A 25983-nucleotide genomic window follows, 5' to 3' on the forward strand; every position below is an offset into this window, starting at 1 on the left:
GGGCTACAGGTTTAAGGACACCAGTGTCTGTATGTCTTGCAGATCCTGTGAACCATCTAGTATTTAGGCCTAGAGCACAGCTAGGGATACAGAGGAAATGCTTTTCAAACTATGGTAAAAGAAGAAATGACCTTTGAGATTCCAAATCCATTTGCTTTATTTTACAGAGGAAATGGACACTTGAAAGAGTAGAAGCTGCCCCCACTTCATTCAGGAGGGCTCCAGCATCCTCCTCATCACTTTATAATGGAGGCCAAAAAAAACCCAATCCTCCTTGCCATCATATCATCAATTTATTGTCTTCTCTTTTTTTAAATGGTACAGCATTCAAACCACAGTCTTAATTCTCTCATTGGGGCCACAGAGAGGCCTGCCATTCCTAGACTACGCTGATCCTGTACTAACACAGGCATAATGCATTATGAAAACTTTGTATTTCCAAAGTACCTTCCTTCTTGGAAAGTTCTTATAGACACCACCTCACTGGGGATAGATTATTGCCACCACTGTGACCTCGACAGGTCCACAGAGGTTACTACAACTTGTCCAAGTCACAAACCTTGGTGTCCAAAGCAGGATGAAAATCTAGGCTCTCTGATTATCTGTCCTTTTAGTCACTAGATCTGTGTCCCTGAAGAACATCTCTGCTTGATTTTGGTAACTTTGCAGAGTTAAACTAGAAGACTCTATCTTTGGGAAAGAGAGATTTTAGCTTCAAATATATTCCACTTAGGGCTGAAAAGACTGTTTATATCCCCTCACACTACAGGCCACATACACCTGGAGAAAAGCTAAGTCTCATCAGATTCTCTCCCTGTCCCCAAAGACTGACAAAACAGTAACCTGGAAATGTTTTTTTTTTTTTTGCTTGATAGTGTTTTTGTGTGTGTGTGTGTGTGTGTGTGTGTGTGTGTGTGTGTGTGTGTGTGTGTGTGTTGACTAGACTCTATCCTTCCATTTAAACAATTTGCAATAAGAGAGGAGTTTGAAATTACATTTAGTCATTGCTTTAGAATGAATGGTACTTAATTAAATATTACTTTAAAAATAGGCTTCTTCTCTTTTTCTGTAATTGCATTACTTTTTTGAGGGAAGGTTTTGTTTTGCTTTTTAACCTGATTGTGTGCATTTGGAAAGTACCCTAGTACAGGGTATCTGAAAGCAGAAAATTCTGGCACTTTTCCCACTTTCCATTCTTTCTCTGCTATGGATGCCAGATTCCTTTGGGAAATCATCATTTGCAAAAGGTCAGGAGCAAAAGGAGGGGCATTCTTTAGTATACAGTTGCTGCTAATTAGAAACTAAACATCTGTAACCATGTCAGAATTATTTGTATTTGAAAAGAAACATTTATACACAAAAGCCTTTTCGGTAACATAAAACACACTATAACACAAAGTATGTATGTCAAAGGGGTGGGGGACAGACAGCCCAGGAAGCTTCCGACAAATGACTGCTGAGTGAGGTCATTTGCTAATTAAATCTCAAAGCTTTTTCAGAGTATTTTCTTTTCTCCATCAAGTGAATGTTTCTCACTCCCCAGCCCCCCAGCCCCCATGGGCCAAAGCAAACATTTGACTGCATTTACCAGTTACAGATCAAACATTTAATCATTTTAAAGGAAAAATAAGTGAGAAAATGGGTGAGTTGGCAAAACCCAGTCAAAAACCACTGGGAAATCTCTAGCTACCTACTGTAGCCGTAGCCTTTAGTGTCTTCTCATAACATGTTGTAAGGAGAGTTCTTCTCCATCCTGAAAGTGTGTGCTGATTGCCCCACCTCGGACCTACTGTCTTAGGGTAAAAAAACGACACAATGTTTTGACTTACCCTGTACCTCTTTCTTCTGTCTCCCTATTTCCTCCTACCTGCCCTTCTCCCCATGGTGAAATTCTGCTTGCATCGTTACATTTGTACAGAAATTATATCTGTACTTTATTGTTATATTAAGATAAATGTCAGTGATACCTCTGAGGTGTTAGAAACATTTCAGTCATAGGGCTTTGTCTCTACATGCTAAGCCTAAATGGCCACATGGGCCTAACGGCCCAGATCTTACCAGTAATTTTTTCTTGGACTATTGATTAATTTTGGAAAAAAAAAGAAGAGGCCATCTCTTTTCCCTGCAGAGTCTGCTATCTTCTGATCTTCCCCATTCTTGTCTTGGCATCTATGACATTTATATAAGTTGAGTTATTTTTTTAATGGGATGCAAGATCGTCAAGTCTTGAGAGTTCTAGTCAAGAACTTAGTTAAGCTAGGAGTTACCATATTGGGCTCTCCTTTCAAATAGGCTCTCAAGTGTACAGTTTCAACAAAATGGTTGTGGACTCTCAGGTTCTAAGTGTTTACAAAAAAGTCAAGAGGCCCTTAGATGACCTGCCTTTCCAGTGACCTTTGTAGAATCACAAAATACCAATTGTCCATGACTTTCACTTAAGAACTGGCTTCTATCCAAGCTCTGTGGGTGTGAGTCAGCCCAAGAGGCAAGGATTTGGTGACTCGAGGGGCCATCTCTTGTTCTCATGACAGTTAAGTTCAGAGGGTGTACTCGGCCATTTATGGCACTCCCCAGTCTGGCCTGGCTCACTTCTCAGCCTTCAGTTCCACTGCTATTCATGAGCCTCTGTTTCAACCAGACACAGTTAACTATACCTCAAGCATTTCTACCCTTGCTTTATACAGCTGTCCCTGATTGAGACAGCTGCCTGGTTTCTTCTGGCATACTTGAATCATGCTTGCTTTCCTGACTTCCCTCCTTCTCATTACTACAACCCACAACCCATAATTTCATCCTCCTATAGCCATCCTGTCAAGATCATCTGCCTATCATTTTTCTAGTACCGCTTTCAGTTATCTTTTCAGATGTACTCCTTATCTTGCCAACCAGCACATAGGCTCCTCAGAGACAACAGTGACTGTCTTATTTCTTATGACACCTCATCATGGTGCTTCTGTTCATTCTGAGTGCCCAATAAATAGTTGTTTGTTGAGGAACAGCTGCCTGTTTATTGTCTTACTCCCAATTTCTATCTGCATGTATTCCTGTGATGGAATCATAGATGTTAATGATGTGTATGAGAAGAGCAAAGTTGCCCGTATAATTAATGACAAAAAAACACAATCATTTGGAATAGGGAGCAACTCCTCCTGCCACCCCAGCCCTTGGATGTCCCAGCCAGAGCTAGATAGAACATCAGCATATACAAAGACACGGGTATGGAAATGAGTATTGAATGGTTTTGTGTTTTTATCTTTTCCCAGATGTGGTTGCTCACCTGTCTACCGCTCCCGTGAAATGGCAGCTCGTGCCTTGGTCCCATTTGTTATGATGGACGAAATCCCTGATACCATCCGAACTCTATTGGCCAAACTCCCCGACTTCACTGACCAGTGTTTCCGGCAAAATCATATTCACGGGATACTTCTCCAGGTAAGTATAGCCACTCTTTCTGACTTGACTTCTGTCAAACACAGACACTGTTAGCAGGTGAAGATTTGTTATAGAAGCTTTTTACTTTATCCGTAGAACTTTTTTCTACTGCTGAAAGAACAAGTATTTCCTAGGTGTGCTTTTTTCATCATAAACATGAATGCGGTGTCACACTGTGATTCAATCAAGTTATCTTTTGCATTAAAACCTAGGTTTTCTGTAGCATGCTTTTCCATTTAGCCTTCCTCTCTGAACCAGTTGGCGTTGTGTCTTTTCCATCAAGTATGCCTGCAGAACATTCTAGGCCACTCCGTGTTCATGGTGAAGTTGTGAGCATTCCTTGATACACATCAGGGAGCTTAACACCACAGTACATGAAATATCAAACCCTACTTTCCTATTTTCTCTGTGCTGTCAATACAAAAGAGACTTTTCTTTCGAATAAATATACAAATTGATTTATTGCTTTTAACTTTTCTTCTAGAAAAGACTCAAGTACAACAGATGATTAAGAAATACACTTCTTATTGAAACTGTCCTTTTTGACCCATAGCTATAAACTTGGTACTGGTGAGAAGGTCTGCTGTTCACGTGGCTGCTGTAGTCACTCACAGTGGGGCAGGGCTGGGGTGGGATTTAAATATCAGGTCATGCTTCTGATTTATGAGCAGATTAGAGAGATGGCCTTGAGATCCAAATATATGTTCTAAGCTTGAAGTCCACACTGCTGACATCAGAGGCAGTGTGTAGAGTGGTTAAGGCCTGGGATTCTGGATCCAAGACTAATCTAGGTATCAATTTCAGATTCATCACTCACTACCTGTACATCTGTGTCTTCCATTTTTGAACCAAGGATAATAGTAGTGTATACCTCTTAGGGATTTTGTGAAGACTAAATGAATTAATGTATATAAAGTGCTTAGAATAGTACTTGGTACATAGCAAGATATATAGATAGTTATTATTGTTATTATCATAGTTTTCACAAGTCTGTGCTATAATGAAAACTGATATTTTTGTAACTAATTCCATCTAAGTGAGAATGTAAGATAGACCTATTTTTTGCCTTCCTTCCTTGGTTGTTTTATATATTTAACAAGTATTGTTGAATGGTTCCTATATACTTCTGTGTCACAATCAAAATAGTGACCAGGTCAGTTCTTGCGTTGAAGGAGTCGAGGACAAAAAAAAAAAAAAGGCCAGAAAATGGGCAATTACAGTGTAGTATGCCAAGTGCTAGGGGAGCATAGCAGGGTCACCTGACTGGTCCTGGAGAAGTCAGGGAAAGCTTCCCAGAGAAAGTGACATCTAAGAAGAGAGCAGAAGTTAGCCAAGGGAAGGGAGAGAAAGAGTCCCACCTGCAGAGGGAACAGCATATAGAAAGGCTCAGACTGGGTGAGAGTCAGCCCATCTGGAAACTGCAGGGTTGGGTGGGACTAAAGTACTAGGGTGGCAGGTCTCAAACTGGTCTCAGGACCTCTTTACCCTCTTAAAAGTTTTTGAGGATCCCAAGTGGCTTTTGTCTATCAATATTTAATTAGAAACTAAAACAGAAAATAAAACACAAGAGCTCACAAGCACACATTCCTTTAGTCATTAGAGAGGTGACATCATCACACACCTTGTAGCCTCTGGCAAACTCCACTGTATACTTGTGAGACCGAGAATAAAAGAGGAAAGTAAAGTCTAGTGTCATTTTGAAAATAGTTTAATCTTGTAGATCTCCTGAAAAGATTGTGCAACTCCCAAGGGTCCCAGACCAGATGCTCTGGTCTCCATTATATGCATTATGGATTATTGGTGGTTTCTTTAATACAAACTCTTAAGCACTCATCTCCCTTGGTTCTCACTATATCCCTGTGATGAAGAGAGGGGCTGGAGTTGTTATCTTAGTTATAAAGATGGGACCCTGAGCCCCATACAATTGTGTCAGACGCCGCTGTTTCTTTGAAGGGAAAGGGCCTGCAGTAATAAGTAATGCAGAACAGGCTTTTCAGCTGAGTTAGAAGGAAGGCTCAGATTGTCGGGCGACATCAGCCATCAGATTTTCTTTATTGAAGATCCACCCTTGGCTGAACTTAGAAGTAGTGAGGTTGGAATTATTTCTTTGGCTCTTTCACCCATTGTACAAATGGGCCTCCCAGACTTGTTCCCCGTACACACCACTAAAAGGTCTGGCTTGTGTTTCACCAGTCTGCCCAGCAACAAAATACGGTCTTTTGCTCTCAGGGCTGCCTTTGATATTCTCAAAGTTACTTCTTCTGCTACATAATATGTGAAACACTGTGGGAAGGTAAAAACCCTCTAACTCTGGGGTGGTTGTGACTATTCCTCTTGTTCCTGAGTGTTGGGGAGATGAAGCGCTTGTTGGAAAAAACAACAACCATATGGGTGTTGGGTGCTGGGTATTGTGTTTGTGTTTGTCAAACAGATTCCTGTCTTTACCAAGATTGGCTTATACCCTGGTTGAAAAAAGGAAGTCAAAGGCCTGTGGAAATCTTTTTGTCATGTCTATTCGGGTGTCTCATCTGTGTTGTAGTAGTTCTGTTTCACCCTGTTGTTCTTTGTGGGGAAAGCATAAGGGGTTAAGACAGGGAGGGCTCTTTTTCTCTTTTCCTTCTGTAGCTTATAGATTCCTTTTCCACATAAAGCTACCTCTGAAATCAGTAAAAGACCTGCACCTGGAAAAGAGATGTTAGGGGTTGAAAGGAATAGTAATCTCCATGGGACTTTCAGCGCCAGCTAAGTAAATAGAAAGTTGTTATTTTTTTCAGAAGCAGGAAATCATTTTGTAATCAGAAAACAAATTCTTTCACAGAACATTTTCTTGAATTATACATTTTGACTTCTTTGAAAAATGTTTACATAAGTATATCAAACCTTGGAGTATTTCTGTAGTACTATACCTTGAAAACGAGAAATGTGCTGATCTCTGAATTTTCAGGGACTATGGAAGAAAGACTCAAATTATAGGACATGCAAAAAAGGAAGGAACACGTGGGATTTGTTTCTTAATCATTTTAAAAACCAGAGGCTCATAATTGCCATGTTGAAATGGGTGGAAGTAATGCACATCAGAAAAGGTGAGATTATCCTGCAGGTTCACGAGAGCCAGTGGTAAATGACATTAAATCCCAGTAAAGGCTAGATAAGAGACATGGACAGTACCTCATTTGGGAGCAGCACTGGCGGGGCTTCCCTGTCTTTTAAGTAGAATTAAACGTCTGTTTTTGTTGCTAAAATTCTTCATGTTGGGGACTTGATGTTATTACAAGGTTACTTATCACCCCCAAGAAATCGAGTTAGAGTTCAAAAAGTTCTCTTGATTGAGGAAGAGTTTGGCCAACAATCATGAGGAAAGATTTATTCTGATTCTTGGGTACTTAACTCATCTTTTGGTGTTTCCTAAGGAAATATATACCATTTGAAGTGAAAGTTTGAATTCTGAGTTTTTTCATTTCCTGCCCAATTTGGTTATTTTTCCTATTGTACAGACATATAAAAGCTGATCCCTGCTCTTTCTTTTTTTTTTTTTTTTTTTTTTTTTTTTGCGGTATGCGGGCCTCTCACTGTTGTGGCCTCTCCCGTTGCGGAGCACAGGCTCCGGACGCGCAGGCCTAGCGGCCATGGCTCACGGGCTTAGTTGCTCCGCGGCATGTGGGATCTTCCCGGACCAGGGCACGAACCCGTGTCTCCTGCATCGGCAGGCGGATTCTCAACCACTGCGCCACCAGGGAAGCCCCCTGCTCTTTCTTTAATTAAGCTCTTTTATTTGGGTGAGATGAAGTGGGCAGTTGAGGAAAGTTAGCTGCTATTAAAGCAGAGAAAGCACTTTTTCATTTATCTGTACATTCTAGACAAAGTTATTCTTTTTTTCTTCAGTTAATCCAAATAATCACCACAGTTCTACACATCCCTTTCCTGGTATTAAATTTTCTCCATTTTTTACCAGCAGAATCTGTCGAGCACTTTGTTTAATTCTTTTATTCTGGCCCCCCAAATTTGGAGCCTTGATTTCTGCACTTTGAGAATTCTGGGTTAAAAAGATTCCACTTTCCTGGCTGTGGAGTGGAGTAGCATTGCTGCATCCGTCCTTGGGTTGACGTGAAATATTAGCCAGGGATGGGCTTCAGATAGCCTAGGCCCACGCACTAAGAAAGTTTGCCATGAGAGAAGTAAAATGAACATTTTGAGCACCTCTTGTATTCCACATGAATTGCACATGCGATTTCATTAATCCTCCCAGCAACCCAGCAAGATGGGCATTATTCTCTCTCTCTCTCTCTCTCTCTCTCTCTCTCTTTTTCACACACACACACACACGCACACACTCACCACATTCTCTCTGTGTTTCTGGTGAGGAAATTGAGGTGAGCCTGGCAGAGTGACTTGAGTAAAGTCACCGAGGTAGTCAGGGGTAGAGAGAAGACATTAAAGCCTGCACTCCTTTTCTCTTTAGAACTTGCTGCCTCCCTAATAGTTTATGTAAATAACGACTTTTTATGCTTAGGGAAACCAATCAAGAATCCATCTTTGTTTTTAATCCCTTGTCACTCAGTCTCCTTAAATCTAATTTGATATGATACTACAGCATTGGAAACAAAGAAGTCCATCCATATTATAAAGAGGGACAGAGGAAGCCGGTGAAACTCTGCAAAGCTACAACTGGTAAAAGACCTTTAAAAGTACTTATTGTACCTTCCCTCCCTCTGTTTGCCTGTTTCTCATCAATTCTCTTTGGTCTCCCGTTTAACACTCCTAACCTGGAAATATGGAATCCTCTCTTGTGACCTAGGTCATAACCAAGTTCACAGTTGCCACACCTGCTGTCATCCTTAAGGGTGTGACAAAACCTATCAAACATGGGCAACCATAGGAATCGTAGGTCCTAGGCCTGGGAGCTGCCGGGACCGTGAGAAAGTGGTCAAGATTGAATTCAGTTCACACTATGGAATGCCTACCCTGCCTGTTCTAGGCTCAGTGAAAACATGAGTTTGCCTTTAAGGCTTTTACCTCCCAGTGTGGGGGAGCCGTGGGTTAGAAGCCAAGTGAGCCTCTTAAACCCTTGGGGACCAGGGAGCATATGAATAACAGAAAGGAAGACAAGGCGAAAGATGAACGCATAAGTCATAAAAGGAGACTGAAGCTAAGGCCCTTTCTGCTTTAGTCTGTAACATCCTGATATGCTGTGTTAGGGCTTGAGTTAGGGTCTTTATGAGGATGGGTATAGGGGTGCTGGGCCGGGAGGGACAGCATGAGGACAAACATAGAGGTAGATCTTGGTATTACCTTTGTGGAAAAGAAAAGCAGAACACCAGGAAAGAAATAAAGATAGGCCAGTTTGGCCAGCTAGTTGTCTGAAGGAATCACTGTTCAGGAAACAGGACTAAGACCAACCACCCTTTACTGTCTGCTGTGGAGAGAAGCAGTGGAAACAAATAGAAAATGAGTGATGGAGGGAGCCTTAAGTATAAATTCTATTGGAGTTTTCTAAATAAGGAAGAGAATGTTTTCAGAAAAAATATTTTTTACTAATATTGTTACACCAAAACCTGTGAGTAAGTATAATTTAAAAGAATGATCAATTCCATCTTTTTAAAATGTGACCATATAAAACAGCACCTTATGCTTGAAGAATTTTAGTATCTTTTTCATATTTCTTAAAAGTATAGAATTGTGAAACATAAAGTAAAAATTTGCTCAAGCTGTCCAGAAATGGAACATTCCTTGACAGATTCCATTTGGCGACCTAAGCTTGGCCTATCTCTGTTGTTTATTTTCTATACAGAAAATATAATTTCAGAATGGAAAATAAAAAACAAAAGCATGAAATTATGCTGATGTTGTAAATTGTAAATGGATGGCTGGTCAGTGTGCTTTTTTTCTGGAATGAGTCATAAAGAAAGGCTCACTCTTGTCACTAGTGGCCAGATTTACTCGTTCTTTCTGAGGACTGTGTTCCTGTGAAAGGAGAAAAATCTAAATTGTTAGGAAGGTTCCCAGTCCAAGAAGGGCTAAGGCAGAGTTTCTCCAATGGCATGGCTGTAGATGTGTCAAGTATTTATTGAATCCTTCAGCTCTCAGGGAGTCTGAGTGGGGCCTTAAGGGGCTGGAGGCTCCAGGCAATCACCTGCAGCATCTCTTTATCCCAGAGTGCCAAAGGAGGATTATATTCTGTGTGTTCCTTGACATGAAAAGGATTGGGAAGCACTGGGCCCTTAAATAAAAATATAAATAAATAAAAAGAAAAGTAGACTTTGTTAAATCTTACCTTTTGGCAATATATTTCTATCTGGCAATATATTTCTATCTGGATATAAGCCCAGAAAAGTCATTTTTAATTAAAGTGCTTCTCTTGAAGATGAATTAATCCCTTCCTTATAAATATTGAAAGGCTTTTATTTGGTGTGTGTAACTTAGGGAGCTTGCCCTGGGTGTGGGAGACAGCTTTTAGCTGCCAGGTTCAGGGCATTGACTGTAGTGTACTTTCACCATCACCCACCAGTGTCCTACTGCTGTTTTGTGAGACTCTGAACTCATAGTATCAGCCAGGGGTGGGTAGAGTTCAGAGATTTGTCAGTGGATGTATCCCCAGGCTTTTGTTACTATTTGGAATTAGAGTAGGGGAAGTAATGGTAGAAAAGAATATATGTATAGGGATTTCCCTGGTGGCGTAGTGGCTGGGAGTCCGCCTGCCAATGCAGGGGACATGGGTTTGAGCCCTGGTCCAAGAATATCCCACATGCCACTAAGCAACTAAGCCCATGCACCACAACTACTGAGCCCGCGCGCCACGACTGCTGAAGCCCTCACACCCTAGAGTCTCAGCTCCACACAAGAGAAGCCACCACCATGAGAAGCCCGCGCACCGCAGCAAAGAGTAGCCCCCACTTGCCGCAACTAGAGAAAGCCCTTGAGTAGCAACAAAGACCCAACACAGCCAAAAATAAAATAAATAAATTATGACTCTAGCATATAGTAAGTGCTCAGTGCACGTTAGTTGCTGTTGTTACTACTTGGTGTTGCTGCTGCTGCCACCATCACCACTACCCTCATAGGGGTTTATGATCCGAAATCGTGAGGACCACTGATGCAGATGGTGAGTGAAGGATTTTGAGCTACAGAAAGCTGTGCTTTAGAAAAATTAATGTTGTGTGTTGAAATAGTAATGTAAGAATCTCTACTGATACGTGAGTGTGTTTGTAAGAGAGAAATAAGTTGATTTTCAGCAATTTTTACTTTATGTGTTAGCATGCTTCACAAAGACATTCCTCTGATCGGTCAGTGTTCTCTACCTTCCAGTAGGTCATATTGAAGATTATAAGAACTGAGATTAGTTCTGATTTTTAAGGGTTGAGTTCCTGCCTATCAGGCTGTTATTCCTTGCACCTGTTTTGTTTTGAATTACACCCCCTCCCCCAGACCCCATCAGAAACCTGATGAATCAGGAAAGAAACACTGTCACACTGTCCCAAACAAAGGAGTCCTTTACCATTCGAAGGGGAAAAATTGAAGTTCATAAAATGAAAAGGAAATACAGGATCCTCCTACATGGATTAATCTAGCACTTTCCCGAGTTCACTTTTCATCTTGGAAAACACACTTTCCATCCCCTCCCAGCCTTATTGTTTGACACTTTTTATGACAGAAGATAATTCTGAATGTTCTTAAAAACACAACAAAACAAAACATTGTGCTGTAGGCACACTAGCAAGCTTCTGTCGTTTCCCAGAATTCCTATAAAATATCTGATGGTGTGTGGTCCCATGATGTGATGCGATTTGTTTGGTGGGCCTCCATCCCATGAAAACAGCATTATTTGTCATTTGTTTTTGGCCCTGCCAATCTAATAGGCAAAGGGAACACCCCATTGTTTCCTTGAGGGAAGCATTTTTGAGCTCGCAGAGCACATGTACTTGTTGCATAGCCCTGGGTTTCATTTAGAGCACCCAGTGTATTTCAGTTACTAAGGACTCAGTTGGCTGTTCAAAAGCACTGTGGTTGCAAATATCCAGACAATATGACAGCCACCGTAGAGACCTGAAGGAAAATCAGTCCCGGGCCTAAAGGAAATAAACAATAAAAGTCTTTCTAGGGGCTTCCCTGGTGGTGCAGTGGTTGAGAGTCCGCCTGCCGATACGGGGGACGCGAGTTTGTGCCCCGGTCCAGGAGGATCCCACATGCCGCAGAGCGGCTGGGCCCGTGAGCCGTGGCCACTGGGCCTGTGCGTCTGGAGCCTGTGCTCCGCAACAGGAGAGGCCACAACAGTGAGAGGCCCGCGTACAGCAAAAAAAAAAAAAAAAAAAAAAGAATAATGCATTTATTCAACAAAATTATGTATGCATCTAGCTCCTAGAGCAGTACTGACCATTCTGACTTTCTGGCTACCCGGGGAACGCCCCTCCCACCCCATATCTCATACTTTAACCTCTTAGATCATTAGATTTCATCTTTGCCCTTGTGCATCATCTGTGTTGCTTCTCCCAACTAATAGTTCTGTCTTAATGTAATAGTAGTTTAAAAATAAAAAATAGGGGCTTCCCTGGTGGCGCAGTGGTTGAGAATCCGCCTGCCGATGCAGGGGACACGGGTTCGTGCCCTGGTCCGGGAAGATCCCACGTGCCGCGGAGAGGCTGGGCCCGTGAGCCATGGCCCCGGAGCCTGTGCTCCGCAACAGGAGAGGCCACAACAGTGAGAGGCCCGCGTACCACAAAAAATAAAAAATAAAAAATAGTAGTTGAGAGGGGAACGAAGGCTCTGGAGTAAGACTGTCTGGGTTCAAATGCCAGCTCCACTGCCCACTTAGATTTCTTAGCCTTCATTCCTTCCTCTGTAAAAAGAGAAACAAATAATTTTCTGGGGATAGCTGTGAAAATTAGGAAAAACAGAGCCCTCTAATGGTTACTGATCTTCTGTCTCCATAAGAGGGCAGGAGGTTGGCGTGGATGTTCTTTAGAGCAGGAAGGGGCTCTTTTGAAACTATTCTAAAGCCTCATTGGTTGTGACCTCCTCTGTGTGCAGATGAGTTTCATGATCGCTCTTGAGTGTGGCATGCTGTCAGGGAATCCTAGCAAGGCTAAATCTCCAGATTCCAGATGTTCACTTTTTTTGCCAAATGAAGGTAGGCTGTTGCCTTCCTGCTTCATCCTCCACTTTCTTTTCGTATTAATAAAGGGAATGTGTGTTATATACTTGAATTAATGGCACCCTGGAGCAGTTGTTAGGTATGTACAGGTGTCAGATGTTTTATTCATATTGCATAGGTAGGCCTCTCTTTTCACTAGGATCTTGGTCATTCTTCTGCTTGGGGCTATCTTTTTAAACTCAGCAAAGTGAAATTTCTGGTGAGGGGGACGTTTTTCATTAACTTCCTAAGAATCGTATTTCCAAAAAGGGGACTAAAATTGTTTGGAGTTTTTTTTTTTAATATCAAATGAATTTAATATGTTTTTTTAATTGTGACTTTGAAGAGTTTATAAGTGCCAGAAAATTCCATCACCTTTGTTAAACTTCAAAGAGATCAGTATAATTAACATCTTAAATGTGCTGTTTGACATTTTTTCCCCCTTATTCATTATTTAAGACTTTAAAAATTATCTTTATTTCATGTAGATGGTAAGACAGGTTTTACTTGTAAGTTTAAGTCAGTTTATAGCACGTAGACATTATGCCTTTCCTTCTTGGATTACAGGATATATAGTAATTTTTATATCTAACATGTTTCTAAAATGCAATTTCAGTTTCAGTTTCCTGTTTTATAATTGATTTTTTCAAGTATGTGAGACATTAACTAGTCCAATTAAACTGTTCTTTTTATACTGGAAAGCAGTATTCATTGTTCAGTCTGTTTGAGAGAAAATTTAGTCATTAGGTTTGATTTTTCAAGTGTTTATTTAGAGCACAGAGTTATAGGGCAGTAGTTTACATTAAAATTTATGACTGAACATACACTTACATGTGTGTATATATGCATTTAGAATTAAGGTGTTGGAAATTTGAGTCCATATTCTCCTAGTGAGTTAGAGATGCAGTACAATCCATGCCCACCAAATCAAAACGTGGTGGTAGATTTCTGAAGAATATCAAGACCAGTGCCCTTCAGCCTGTAATCTCTAAGCAGTGGTGAGGCTTCTGCTCATGCAGCCTCCTCTTCCCCAGGACCTTCTCAGCCTCATTAAAGGAGGACCATATTGTTTTGCAAGTGTGTCTTCAAGATCATGATTTCACCTATTCTGGATAAATGTATGATTTACTTTGTTAATCTTCCCTTGTCCTAGCTTTTCCTCCTTTGTTGCTTCTCTAATTTTTACTTTTTCTCCCTCCAGAAGGAAAGCATAGAGTAAGTAGAGGTACACAATTGCCATCTGTCTCTCCATTCCAGAAGTTAAATCTTCGATATCACCACCTCAATCACGAGTTTAGTCATTTCTAAATTCATACGGAGAAGGTAGAGGTAGGCTGTGTCTGTGTTACAGGTTGGGCTGGGCATGGTGGTGGTGGCCTAACAAACGTCTACCATGTAGTTTAAAACAAAACAAAACAAAAGCAAAAGCCACACGAGAAAGTTTGCCTCGGAGTTTGTATTCAAGTGAGTAGATCTGAGGATTGAAAACATTTCCTTTTTTCTTCCCTGCTTGGCCTTTCAGAGCTGGGATGGGTTGTTGTGGAGCGGAGTGAACACTCATTCCCAAAAGAGGTCAGGCACAGTCTCGAGAGCCTTGTTACTCAGAGTGTAGAGCCAGGCCAGCAGCATCAGCATTGCCTGGGGCTGGTCCAAAATGCACACTCCTGGGCCACCCCAGACCTGCTGAATCAGAATCTGCATTTTCACAAGATCCCAGTTAAACTCATGCTCTTTAAAGTTACGAAGTACTAGTCCAAATAAGCCTTTTCCAGGATGTTGCAGTGGGCTTGTAACCCACTACATATCCATACTGATGTAAATAAACAAATGATTGAACAAATAAATAAATGGGGGAGAAGAGACACAGAAGAATTCCAAATAATTTATGTAGTTACCTGGCCCCCTCCTCCAGTGCCTCCTTCAGGAGGTGAAGCTCACCTTCCCTCCCCTTATTCCTGGAGTGTGGGCTGCATTCAGTGACTTGCTTCTGCAGGGTATGGAAAGAGACAGGAGAGGAGAATAACTCTACGGTGGAGAAATCTGGCAAACACTACGTCTCAGTTATGTGATCCAGCCTAATATCAACAGTGATAAGACATGTTGATAGCATGTGATAGCATGTACCCTTGTTGTGATATGATGAAAATGGCATGTCACCTGTCCTCCCCAAAACTCATAATCCTAGTCTAACAAACAAAAAAAATCAGACGAACCCAAATCGAGGGACTTTTTACAAAATATCTGACCAGTACTCCTCAAAACTGTTAAGGTCATCAAAAACAAGGAAGAAGTATGAGAAACTGTCACAGACCAGAGGAGCCTAAGGAGACATGCCAACTGATATAATGTGGTACCTGGGTGGGATCCTGAAACAGAAAGAGGACATTAGGTAAAAACTAGTGAAATCTGAATAAAGTGTGTGGAGTTTAGTTGACATAATGTACCAATACTTTCTTAGCTGTGACAGATGAACCATAGTGATGGAAGGTGGTAGCAATGAGGGAACTGAGTGAGGGAAACTTTGTGTACCATTTTTGCAACTTTGGGGTACATCTAAAACTTACTCTAGTACATCCTACTTTCTCATCCTCTCACTTCGGACAGATTTTCTTTCTCATAGAGTAGTGATGGGTAGAGGTAAGCATGATGTGTGTATTCAGATTGCCAGAGCCTCTGAAAGGCTCTTGTGAATGTCAGTAATTACTGACACCTGACTTCATCCGAGTGTGGTATTTGGGCCTCGGACAGGAAAGCAGCAACAGAGTCCTCACTGTTGACTCCAAGCAGGTGTTGGTTGTTTTGCTTCTAAGTGGGATAGAACTAGGCTTCATCCATTTAACAAGTGTCCTTCAGTAACTGAGACTGCCGGTTAAGAATATGGCTCTTTATCATTGTCTGGGGGCATCCTAGTAAATCCCTAACACCAAATTCATTTGGGGAGAGGGACATTCGTTCTGTCTGTTTTCAACTTTAGAATCAAAGAGAACTTTGAAAATGAATTGAGCCAAATGGAGGCCATTTTTGAAGAAGAGGTGATTTTCATTAAAAGTAAATGTTGGCTCAATTGTCTCAGCTGCTGGTAGAAAAAAATCATCATCAGAAGGGTCTTTAAAAAAAGAAGAAGGGTCTTTCTTCAGGAGTATAGCAACGGTGTCTTTGTACCGGACAACCTAAACAGAAGAAGGCCTGCACTTTCTGAACCATATCTTTGTTTTCATTTTTGTTTTTGTTTTTTTTTGCAGTACTCGGGCCTCTCGCTGCTGTGGCTTCGCCCGTTGCGGAGCACAGGCTCCGGACGCACGGGCTCAGCGGCCATGGCTCACGAGCCCAGCCGCTCTGTGGCACGTGGGATCTTCCCGGACCGGGGCACGAACCCATGTCCCCTGCACGGGCAGGCAGACTCCCAATCACTGCGCCACCAGGGAAGCCCTGAACCATATCTTTATATACACCAAATAAAGTGGAAGAGAGTACTGCTGGTTATGTGTAGAATCCTTGGAACGGCAGACATAGAGAAGGGCTATTCTGTTTTCTACAAGTACAACGTTAACCATGCTGTAAATATTGGCTCTGGGAGTTTCTCAATGTTGATCTGGCTTCTGGAGCCCCCTTTAGTCTGATGGCTTGCAGTTGGATGGTGTTTTTTGTGTTGGGTTGTGAACACTGACACCAGTTTCACAAAATTCTCCTGCAAAATGCTTTTGCTTGCTTGTGCTTTGTTTTATTCCTGTTCTTGGAGACTGTGCTGGTACAGGCCCTGTGCTGATTTTCCTTTGCTGTCTTACCACTGTCACCAGTTCTGTAACAATTAAAGGGATACCTCAATTTCCAAAAATAGAAGTTCACAAGGTTTACTGCCCAGCAGAGGGAAGTCAAAATAACCAGCGATTTATTTTATTCTGGCATACAGATTTTCAGTTTCCCACATTGGGACCTTGTACATAGAAAATGAAAAATGTTACAGAATATTCCTCTGTGTCAAGTTATGTTGAAGCTCACTCTAGTTTCACTTTAACTCTCTTCTTTATTGGAAATAATTTGGTGTAAGGTAGATTCACCTTGGATATCATTCATTGACTGAAATGCCAGGCTCCCATGATAGAGTGGAAATAAGACCCCAGTGTATTTACCATTTTAAAGCTAAAAAAGCATAAAGAGAAGATACCATGTTTTATTGTAGTTACTTCATTCCTATTTGCTGTGCAGTTTATAATCTTGCATTGTTTTTTTTTCTTTCTTTTTTTTATTGAAGCATAGTTGATTTACAATATTGTATTAGTTTCAGGTGTACAGCAGAGTGATTCAGTTATACAGATACATATATATATATATATACACACACTTTTTTCCCTATTCTTTTCCATTATAGTTTATTACAAGATGTTGAATAATCTCACACTGTTTTAATTGTTTCATTCTTCGTTTTTTTTGACAACCTGCATTATTTTGTGGATGGAGGATGCTGTATGGAAAGAGGTTTGAAATCTAGGCTTGAGGTACTCTTTCCCCACTTTGTAGTTATTTGACCTGGGGCACATCACTTAAATTCTAAAATGAAGCTTAACTGTCTGTAAAATAATGATAACACATAATTTGAAAGATGGATATAAGGAGTAGAGTTGTTATACGTACAAATTCTCGGTATAATAGTAGCTATCGTGGTATATAGTTTCTTATTTTTTAATAGATCTTGGTGCTATGTGACAACGCATTATTATTATTATTATTATTATTATTATTTTGTGTGTGTGTGTGTGTGTGTGTGTGTGGTATGCGAGCCTCTCACTGTTGTGGCCTCTTCCATTGTGGAGCACAGGCTCCGGATGCGCAGGCCCAGCGACCATGGCTCACGGGCCCAGCCGCTCCGCGGCATGTGGGGTCCTCCCAGACCAGGGCACGAACCCGTGTTCCCTGCATCGGCAGGCGGACTCTCAACCACTGCGCCACCAGGGAAGCCTAAGACATTTGTTTTAATGTAGCTCATGTTACTGACCATATTTTTAAAATAGACCAGCAGCTCTTTAAAAATTATTTCTGTTTAAAATAATTCCTTGTACGTTCAGATTGGTCTTTTCCCAATTATTTTGTATCTAGGAAAGGTTGCTGTTTCTTAGATATTTGCCACTGATATGTTTAGCTGAGCACATCATCATCGTAGCCGACCAAGGAAGAAGTTTATATTATAAGGACGTGACAACAGGCAGTTAAAAGATGGGAGAATGTGTTTGGATGAGTGGTGACAAAAACCCAACACCTACCAACAAGTTATCTCAACCATCAGAAGTCCAGGATGAATTGTATATCCTCGGCCTGGGTCTTATAATCCATCACTGGCTTGGGTGGTAGATATTTAAACAATGGGAAAAGTTAGCACATAAACATAGCTGCTAAAATGACAAGTGATTTCTTAACGAACCAGAAAAGGGAAACGATAGTGGACCTTCTTAGCAAGTAAGTTGCCAAATTATTTATAGAGGTTTGGGAAACAGACTGAAATGATTTGGTCCATAAACAGTAAAACAGTTTTAGTTGGAGAAACCGTAAAGGTTTAATTCATTTTGTTTACTAAGGAGTTGATATGCTCAGGGGTGAGCTAACAAAAGAACCATGGAGTTTGAAAATCAGAGTCAGTGATCTTTTCCCTTGTAGCAAAAGATGCACATTTGGCTTTCTTTTGTCTTCATCTTTATAAAAGCATTTTCTTACTGATTTTTTTTTTTTTTTTTGCGGTACGCGGGCCTCTCCCGTTGTGGACCACAGGTTCCAGACGCGCAGGCTCAGTGGCCATGGCTCACGGGCCTAGCCGCTTCATGGCATGTGAGATGTTCTTGGACCGGGACACGAACTCGTGTCCCCTGCATCGGCAGGCGGATTCTCAACCGCTGCGCCACCAGGGAAGCCCCTGAATATTTTTTAATGTGAAGAGGCAAATTATTTACTCCTGAAGTTTCATTGCTCCCCCCACAAAAAGTGAGGGCTGCTATTTGTTGTATTATGAACACTTGGTGTCTACTGTTAACATTTAAGTCAGTGTTGGAGGTGAGAATTCTACCATTTAACCACCAGTGCAAAAAGAATGTTATAAATAATAAGAATTTATTTATAAAAATTTATAAAGATAAAGATAAAGATAAATTTATTTCTAAAGAATCTTATAAATAATCTTATGTAATGGAATCATTTGTTGAGTTATAAGTTATTGTAAAAACTATATAATTAGGCGTATATAAAACCTCATCAAGCTGTACACTTCAGATTTGGCACTTTAAGTTGTATTTAAATTTTTTTTTTTTTTGTGGTATGTGGGCCTCTCACTGTTGTGGCCTCTTCCATTGCGGAGCACAGGCTCCGGACGCGCAGGCTCAGCGGCCATGGCTCATGGGCCCAGCCGCTCCGCGGCATGTGGGATCTTCCTGGACTGGGGCACGAACCCGTGTCCCCTGCATCGGCAGGCGGATTCTCAACCACTGCGCCACCAGGGAAGCCCTGTATTTAAATTTTTAAAAAACTTTAATTGGGATTGGCGGTCAGAGTTTAGGAAATATGTTTGATAATTTGGGGGGTTATACACTTTATAATGCTATGGAGAGGATGTTCTTTATCTTAAAAAGTTCTCCAAGGAATGAAGCTTGTGGTTAATTAGAAACAGGGAGAATAATTTTAAACTCTACCTTCAAATCGAGTATTTGGTACAATTGAAGTCCAATGGCTGAAAAAGAGTATGTTATGGACATGATTTTCAGCATTCACTTCAAAGCAGAAATGTAATATTCATTAATCTTGTTTTTTGATTGTGATGTTAGCTCTTTTGTTACTGTTGAGTTTACCTTGGCCCCAGTGCTGGTAATTAAATGACACAGTGAAGATTACTGGGAAACATTAACTTGTTATTGCTAGTTGACATTGTGCTAAGGTTGATGGGAATTAGGGTTTATAAATAGCCTGGTCTGTGCATTGATTTAGAAACCTGCTCAGAGATGAATCTCATCATATGGACTATTCATTGTTTACATTTGAAGCTTTTTTTGTAACAGAGAGTGGATTCATCCTTTTGAAACATGTAATATTGAGCATAGCTGTGGTATACCCCCATTGAAACGTCTGTTTTCAATATTCATGACTTGAATAACTTGACTTCCTATTTTTTTTTTTTTTTTTTTTTTAGATTTTTTTTTTTTTGGCTGGGTTGGGTCTTCATTGCTGCACATGGGCTTTTCTCTAGTTGAGGCGAGCGGGGGCTACTCTTCATTGTGGTGCACGAGCTTCTTATTGCAGTGGCTTCTCTTGTTGCAGAGCACAGGCTCTAGGTGCGCGGGTTTCAGTAGTTGTGGCATGCAGGCTTAGTAGTTGTGGCTCGCGGGCTCTAGAGTGCAAGCTCAGTAGTTGTGGCGCATGGGCTTAGTTGGTCCACAGCATGTGGGATATTCCTGGATCAGGGATTGAACCCATGTCGCCTCCATTGGCAGGCAGATTCTTAACCACTGTGCCACGAGGGAAGTCCCTGGCTTCCTATTTTTTGCTCAACTTTATTTTTCTGGATGTTATGTAAGTGATAATCTTTCACTTTTTAGAAAGGGTCTTACATTCTTTTCTATTTAATATAATTCATTTATATTTTAATCTAGAATAGTCTTTGTGCTTTGAAAATATGTTTTAAAGTAAGCATCCTTGAACATTGAAACTTCTCTGTATCTAAGTGTTCCTGTGTGTGCTTGCCTGAAAGCAGGCCTGCTACTTGAATTTTTATCATGCACTATCAGATGCAAATCATTAACTCTGAGCTCTCCCCAGCATGACGGTGGAAAGAACACAGGGTCAAAGCAGTAATCCTTGAGGGATGAAAGGAAGTTGACTCTATTATGAGAAATCTAGGCAGTCAGACAAGGCCTAACAATAGTTTGTAGAAATCTGGCCAAATCACTGAATAATTGATTTCAGGCCAAGAGACAAACCCTAAATTTTCATTTTCTCATTCTCATTAACCTGATGGTTGATGAGGGAAGGATATAGTGCTACTCAGGTAGGCTTTGAGACATGGAATTTTAGTGTGTTTGTTTTTTTTATTTTTACTTTTTTTTGAGTTGGGTGGTGCTGATCATTCAGTAAGGTTTAAATTGAGTTTCAATTGAATGCTCAATATTGTGCTAATTAAGCACTGGGTGGATATAAATTCATCACCAGAATCTTGCAGTATGACTGCAACAGAAAAACTAGAGTGCAGAATCACACAGTATTAATTTTAAGTTAAATTACCAGCATGGATGGGGTAGGTAAATCTTCATGACTAAAGCCTAAGTAATTCAGGCCATCTGGTTATATGTCTTCAGATCTCTGGTTGTTAGGACACTGACAAAAACAGGACGATTTAATAGGCCATCATATGTTTCCCAAACTTACTTGACACAAGATTTACCTGTGGGCACTGTTTAAAATACAGTTTCCCAAATTCCTGTCCTGAAGATTTTGATTGTGTAGATCTGGAGTGGGACTCCAGAATCTGCCTCTTTCATGTGCAACATAGGTGATTCTTATAATCAGACAAGTTTGGAAAACAGTGGGTTAAGAGTAGAAGAGAGGGATTCAGTATACAAAATCGAGTTAATGTATGAGACAAGTGATTCTTGTGTCATGTCCAGGAGATAACAGAGGAGATTTATCCCCCAAGTAATGGATATGGTATATCACTAGGTAATTTGCCATTGAGGTTAAAGGACCATGAAAGCAATAAGAAAATCTTGACATTTCTAAGTGCAACTATTTAATGGGCAGAAGGTGTTCTGGATTTCATTTCATCACTTATTTTCTCCCCAGACTTGTTCCACTCTAGGAAAGGTTCTCCTGGTTGTTCAAGTGGAGAGCAGTCAGGCAGACATGAGAAAGGAGGAAACATTTGAAATAGCAGCTTGGCAGATGCAAGGGGAGACTCTTCCAAGTTTAAAGGGCAGCTGGCAAGACTGCCCAAAGCCAGGAGTGGAGGAAGCGGGAGACTGAGTGAGCTGTTTAGTAACACAATGTTTTGTGGTCAAGATCAAGAGGCATGAAGTAAGAGTTGTGGGAAACCAGGGCAGAGATAACAATAATAATTGCACATGACACATCTTATAAGGATCAAGGAGGTCAGCAGTGCACATAAACCCTTGGTCCTCATCCAGAGCGATAGAGGGGAGGTTGGTTATATCATTTCTGTTTTACAGCTGGAGATCAGGAGGTAATGGGAGAGGTGTTTTGCTATAGATAGTGAACTTGAGAAGGAAGTAAGAACATCAATAAGTTTTCTGACCTATGGTGTTGGGTTGGATAAGTGTTGGGATGATGGAAAAGAAAAGGACTATCTTGATGTTGAGTTGGTGAGCTGGTGAAATTTTGAACAGATTTCAGCATAGGTAAATGAAAAAAAAAAAAGTTACCAACAGGTTAAAAAGGTGGTGTGGAATGGGGATAATGAAAGTGTGAAAATGTTGAGAGGTTTTAGCTGTGAGCAAAGAGAAGGTAGATATTGTATGGGAAGTAGAGTTGATGATTCGGCACAAGTTTATGATACAAAGCAAACTTTTGAACCTCCTTAAGATGGCTTTTAGATGACATATTGATCATAATAATAGTCTCAACCATGTCTTCTCTGGTGAGCATCATACTTTTTAAAGTAGTCTGCAATGGGGAAAGTTTTCAAAAATTAAACTTTGTCGGGACTTCCCTGGTGGCGCAGTGGTTAAGAATTGCCTGCCAAGTGGTTGAGAGTCCGCCTGCCGATGCAGGGGACACGGGTTCGTGCCCTGGTCCGGGAAGATCCCACATGCTGCGGAGTGGCTGGGCCCGTGAGCCATGGCCGGTGAGCCTGTGCGTCCGGAGCCTGCGCTCCGCAAAGGGAGAGGCCACAACAGTGAGAGGCCCATGTACCACAAAAAAAAAAAAAAAAAAAAAAAAGAATTGCCTGCCAACACAGGGGTCACGGGTTCAATCCCTGAATCTGGAAGATCCCACATGCACACCCACATGTAGCGCATGGACTTAGTTGTGCCACTAAGCCCATGTGCCACAACTGCTGAGCCTGTGCACTAGAGCCCGTGAGCCACAACTACTGAGCCTACTTGCCACAGCTACTGAACCCACGTTCCTGGAGCCCATGCTCCACAACAAGAAAAGCCACCGCAATGAAAGGCCCATGCACCACAACAAAGAGTAGCCCCTGCTCGCCACAACTAGAGAAAGCCTGCGTGCAGCAACTAAGACCCAATGCAGCCAAAAATAAATAAATAAATTTTTTTTTAAATTAAACTTTGTGTAAGAATTTATCCTACAGTGGATTTATATCTACTATCCATCATAGTAGAGAGACTGGAAAAGCAGTGGACTAGGAAAGCAATAAAACAGGTCTTCACAGTGAACTATATTCATTGCCTTGTAATAACTTATAATGGATACGAATATATATATATATATATATATATGTATTGGACTTCCCTGGTGGTCAGTGGTTAAGAATCCGCCTGCCAATGCAGAGGACACGGTTTCAATACCTGGTCAGGGAGAATCCCACATGCTGCAGAGCAACTAAGCCTGTGCACCACAACTACTGAGCCTGTGCTCTGGAGCCCATGAGCCACAACTACTGAGACCACGCACTGCAGCTACTGAAGCCCGTGCACTCTAGGGCCCGTATGCCGCAACTACTGAGCCCGCGTGCTGCAACTACTGAAGCCCACATGCCTAGAGCATGGGCTCTGCTACAAGAGAAGCCACCACAATGAGAAGTCTGCTCGCGGCAACTAGAGAAAGCCCGCGTGCAGCAACAAAGACCCAAAGCAGCCAAAAATAAAGAAATAAAAGAAAAGAAGGGTTCCCTGGTGGCACAGTGGTTGAGAATCCGCCTGCCAATGCAGGGGACACGGGTTTGTGCCCCAGTCCAGGAAGATCCCACGTGCCACGGAGCGGCTGGGCCCGTGAGCCACGGCTGCTGGGCCTGCGCATCCGGAACCTGTGCTCTGCAAGGGGAGAGGCCACAACAGTGAGAGGCCCACATACCACACAAAAAAAAGAAAAGAAAAGAAAAGAATCTTTGTGTGTGTGTGTGTGTGTGTGTGTGTGTGTGTGTATAACTGAATCAATAAAACAAACCAAAAAAACCCCAAAAAGGTCTTTACTGTCTGCTCATATGTTCCAGTGTCTCAGTGTCACTTGAGAATTTTTCCTTTCCCTACAGTTGGTACCATCTTATGGCTTGCCTCTAATGATAGACTTGGCTATTTTTAATTAGCACCTGATGCTAATTTTTTTTAAGAATTAAAAGAAATCAAAATGAGGTTCTAAGAGCATCTAATTAATGCAGGCTCACAATACCATTGGTACACTAAAGTAAATGTGTAGTTCACCCACAAGGCTTTTTAATAGATGAGGAACTCTGTAATCCAAGATTTTAAAACAGGTCCCAGAAATGATACTGAATACAATATTACAGTATTGAATATTGGTGACTTGAATATAGGGAATCTTCAAAAAAATTTTTTAAACTTTTAATTATTTTAAAGTGCATGTAAAAGTTCAATCTTAACCATTTTTAAGTGTGCAATTCAATAGTGTTAAGTATATTCACATGTTGTTGACCAATCTTCAGAACTGTCATTTTGCAAGAATGAAACTTTATACCCATTAAACGACTCCCTGTTTTCCCGTCCCTCCCAACCCCTGGAGACTACCATTCTCCTTTCTGGTTTTGACTACTCTTGATACTTCATGTAAGTGAAATCATACAATATTTGTCTTTTTGTGACTGGCTTATTTCTCTTTGCATAATCTCCCCAAGTTTCACCTTTGTGTTAGAATGTACTTTTTGTTGTTGTTGTTGTTTTGCGGTACGTGGGCCTCTCACTGCTGTGGCCTCTCCCGCTGCAGAGCACAGGCTCCAGACGCGCAGGCCCAGGGGCCATGGCTCACGGGCCCAGCCGCTCCACGGCACGTGGGATCTTCCCGGACCGGGGCACGAACCCGTGTCCCCTGCATCGGCAGGCGGACTCTCAACCACTGCACCACCAGGGAAGCCCAGAATGTCTATTTTTAATGGCTAAGTAATATTCCATTGTATGTGTCTGCCACATTTGTTTATCCATTCATCTGTCATTGGACACTGGGTTGCTTCCACCTTTTGGCTGTTATGAATAATGTTGCTATGAAATGGGTGTACAAATATCTCTTTGTGACCCTCCTTTCAATTCTTTTAAATATATACTCAGAAGTGGAATTGCTCCATCTTATGTTAATTGTTTTTAATTTTTTGAGGGAATGCAGTACTTTTTTTTTTCATAGAAATGTAGGGAATCTTAATTTCTTATTTTAGCTAGACAGTAACTTCATTGGGAACCTTAATGGTTTGTTTCTTGGCCTCATTCTCCTCCAGTATGAAGAAGTATTGTGCATAAACTTAAGTTTTCTCATTTGTAGTCCTCCACTATGTTGTGGATACCTCCCCTCTCTACCTACCATCACACCCCACTCCTATTGAAACAGTTAAACCTCCTAGTTTTTCATTGTTTATAGAGATCTGAGAAATTAAAAAACCCAGGTGGTCATGGGGAGTAACTACCAATTGTATGTATGCAATTCCAAATCCACTCTGGTCTCTTTACTTGTGTCTTTTTCCTAATTAAAACTCCACATTCTTCAGAAAGTGAGCCTTTCCTTTATCCCACCTTAGTTAGATCTTTCATTAACTGAATCTCTATGTATTTGTATATGGTTTGCTAGATAATAAATCTCATTTGTTGGTATTTCACTATTTAAGTGAAAATTGATTTTATTTTATATTAGTAGAATTACATAGACTTGCTATGTAATTACATTAACTTGCTAAATCTGTGCGAAGTTAAGGACTAACCTAGAGAAAAACGATTTACAAATTGCCTGTTGAATAGTATTGCCTTTTCTGTCAGTGAACATGTGCGCCAGAGTGAACAGTGAGCTGTGAGATGGAAATGTACTGTCTCTTTAGTGTCTGTCACTGTGCTGAATGTGATTCAAGGTCATTTTCTCTGTATACAGCGTTCACCCCCATCTTGGCTTTAGACCCTACTCCCACAGAGGATGTATTGTACTTGTATGCTGTCTCTTGAAATAAATCATAAGCTCTTACGAAGTAGAGATCATCTTTCCTTCTCACCCCGCATTGGATCAGGAGATGATGCCTTCCCATCTGAGCAAATATAAACTCTTTATTCCACAACCTGGCTGAGCCACAAACATGGCCCTCCACTGAGCTTCACATTCTCAGTAAATGGCACTATCATTCACCCAGTTTCTCAAGAAACCTGGGGATCAAATTTTCTTTAGCTTTGTATCTAATCCATCAGTATCATCTTCTTCTCTACTCTCAATCTCTACACCACTATCCTTGTCCAAGCCACTGTCATCTTTTGCTTGGACAACTACAGTCACCT

At 41.2% G+C, this 25983-nt stretch overlaps 1 protein-coding gene across 8 annotated transcripts in view; it reads left to right on the forward strand.

The window, feature by feature from the left end:
- The window catches only part of THADA (THADA armadillo repeat containing), a 312556-nt gene that overhangs the window by 169621 nt on the left and 116952 nt on the right, over window positions 1–25983 (forward strand). For all 8 annotated transcript variants that reach the window (XR_010835564.1, XR_010835563.1, XR_010835565.1 and 5 more), the window contains one exon: window positions 3264–3432. Coding sequence is in view for 5 of the 8 variants with exons in the window: in XM_059079306.2 (XP_058935289.1) it covers window positions 3264–3432 (169 nt within the window). In the remaining 3 variants the exon portion in view is untranslated. The remainder of the gene's footprint in view (window positions 1–3263; window positions 3433–25983) is intronic.

Source organism: Kogia breviceps, chromosome 11, assembly GCF_026419965.1.
Source record: "Kogia breviceps isolate mKogBre1 chromosome 11, mKogBre1 haplotype 1, whole genome shotgun sequence".
NCBI classification, from domain to species: Eukaryota; Metazoa; Chordata; class Mammalia; order Artiodactyla; family Physeteridae; genus Kogia; species Kogia breviceps.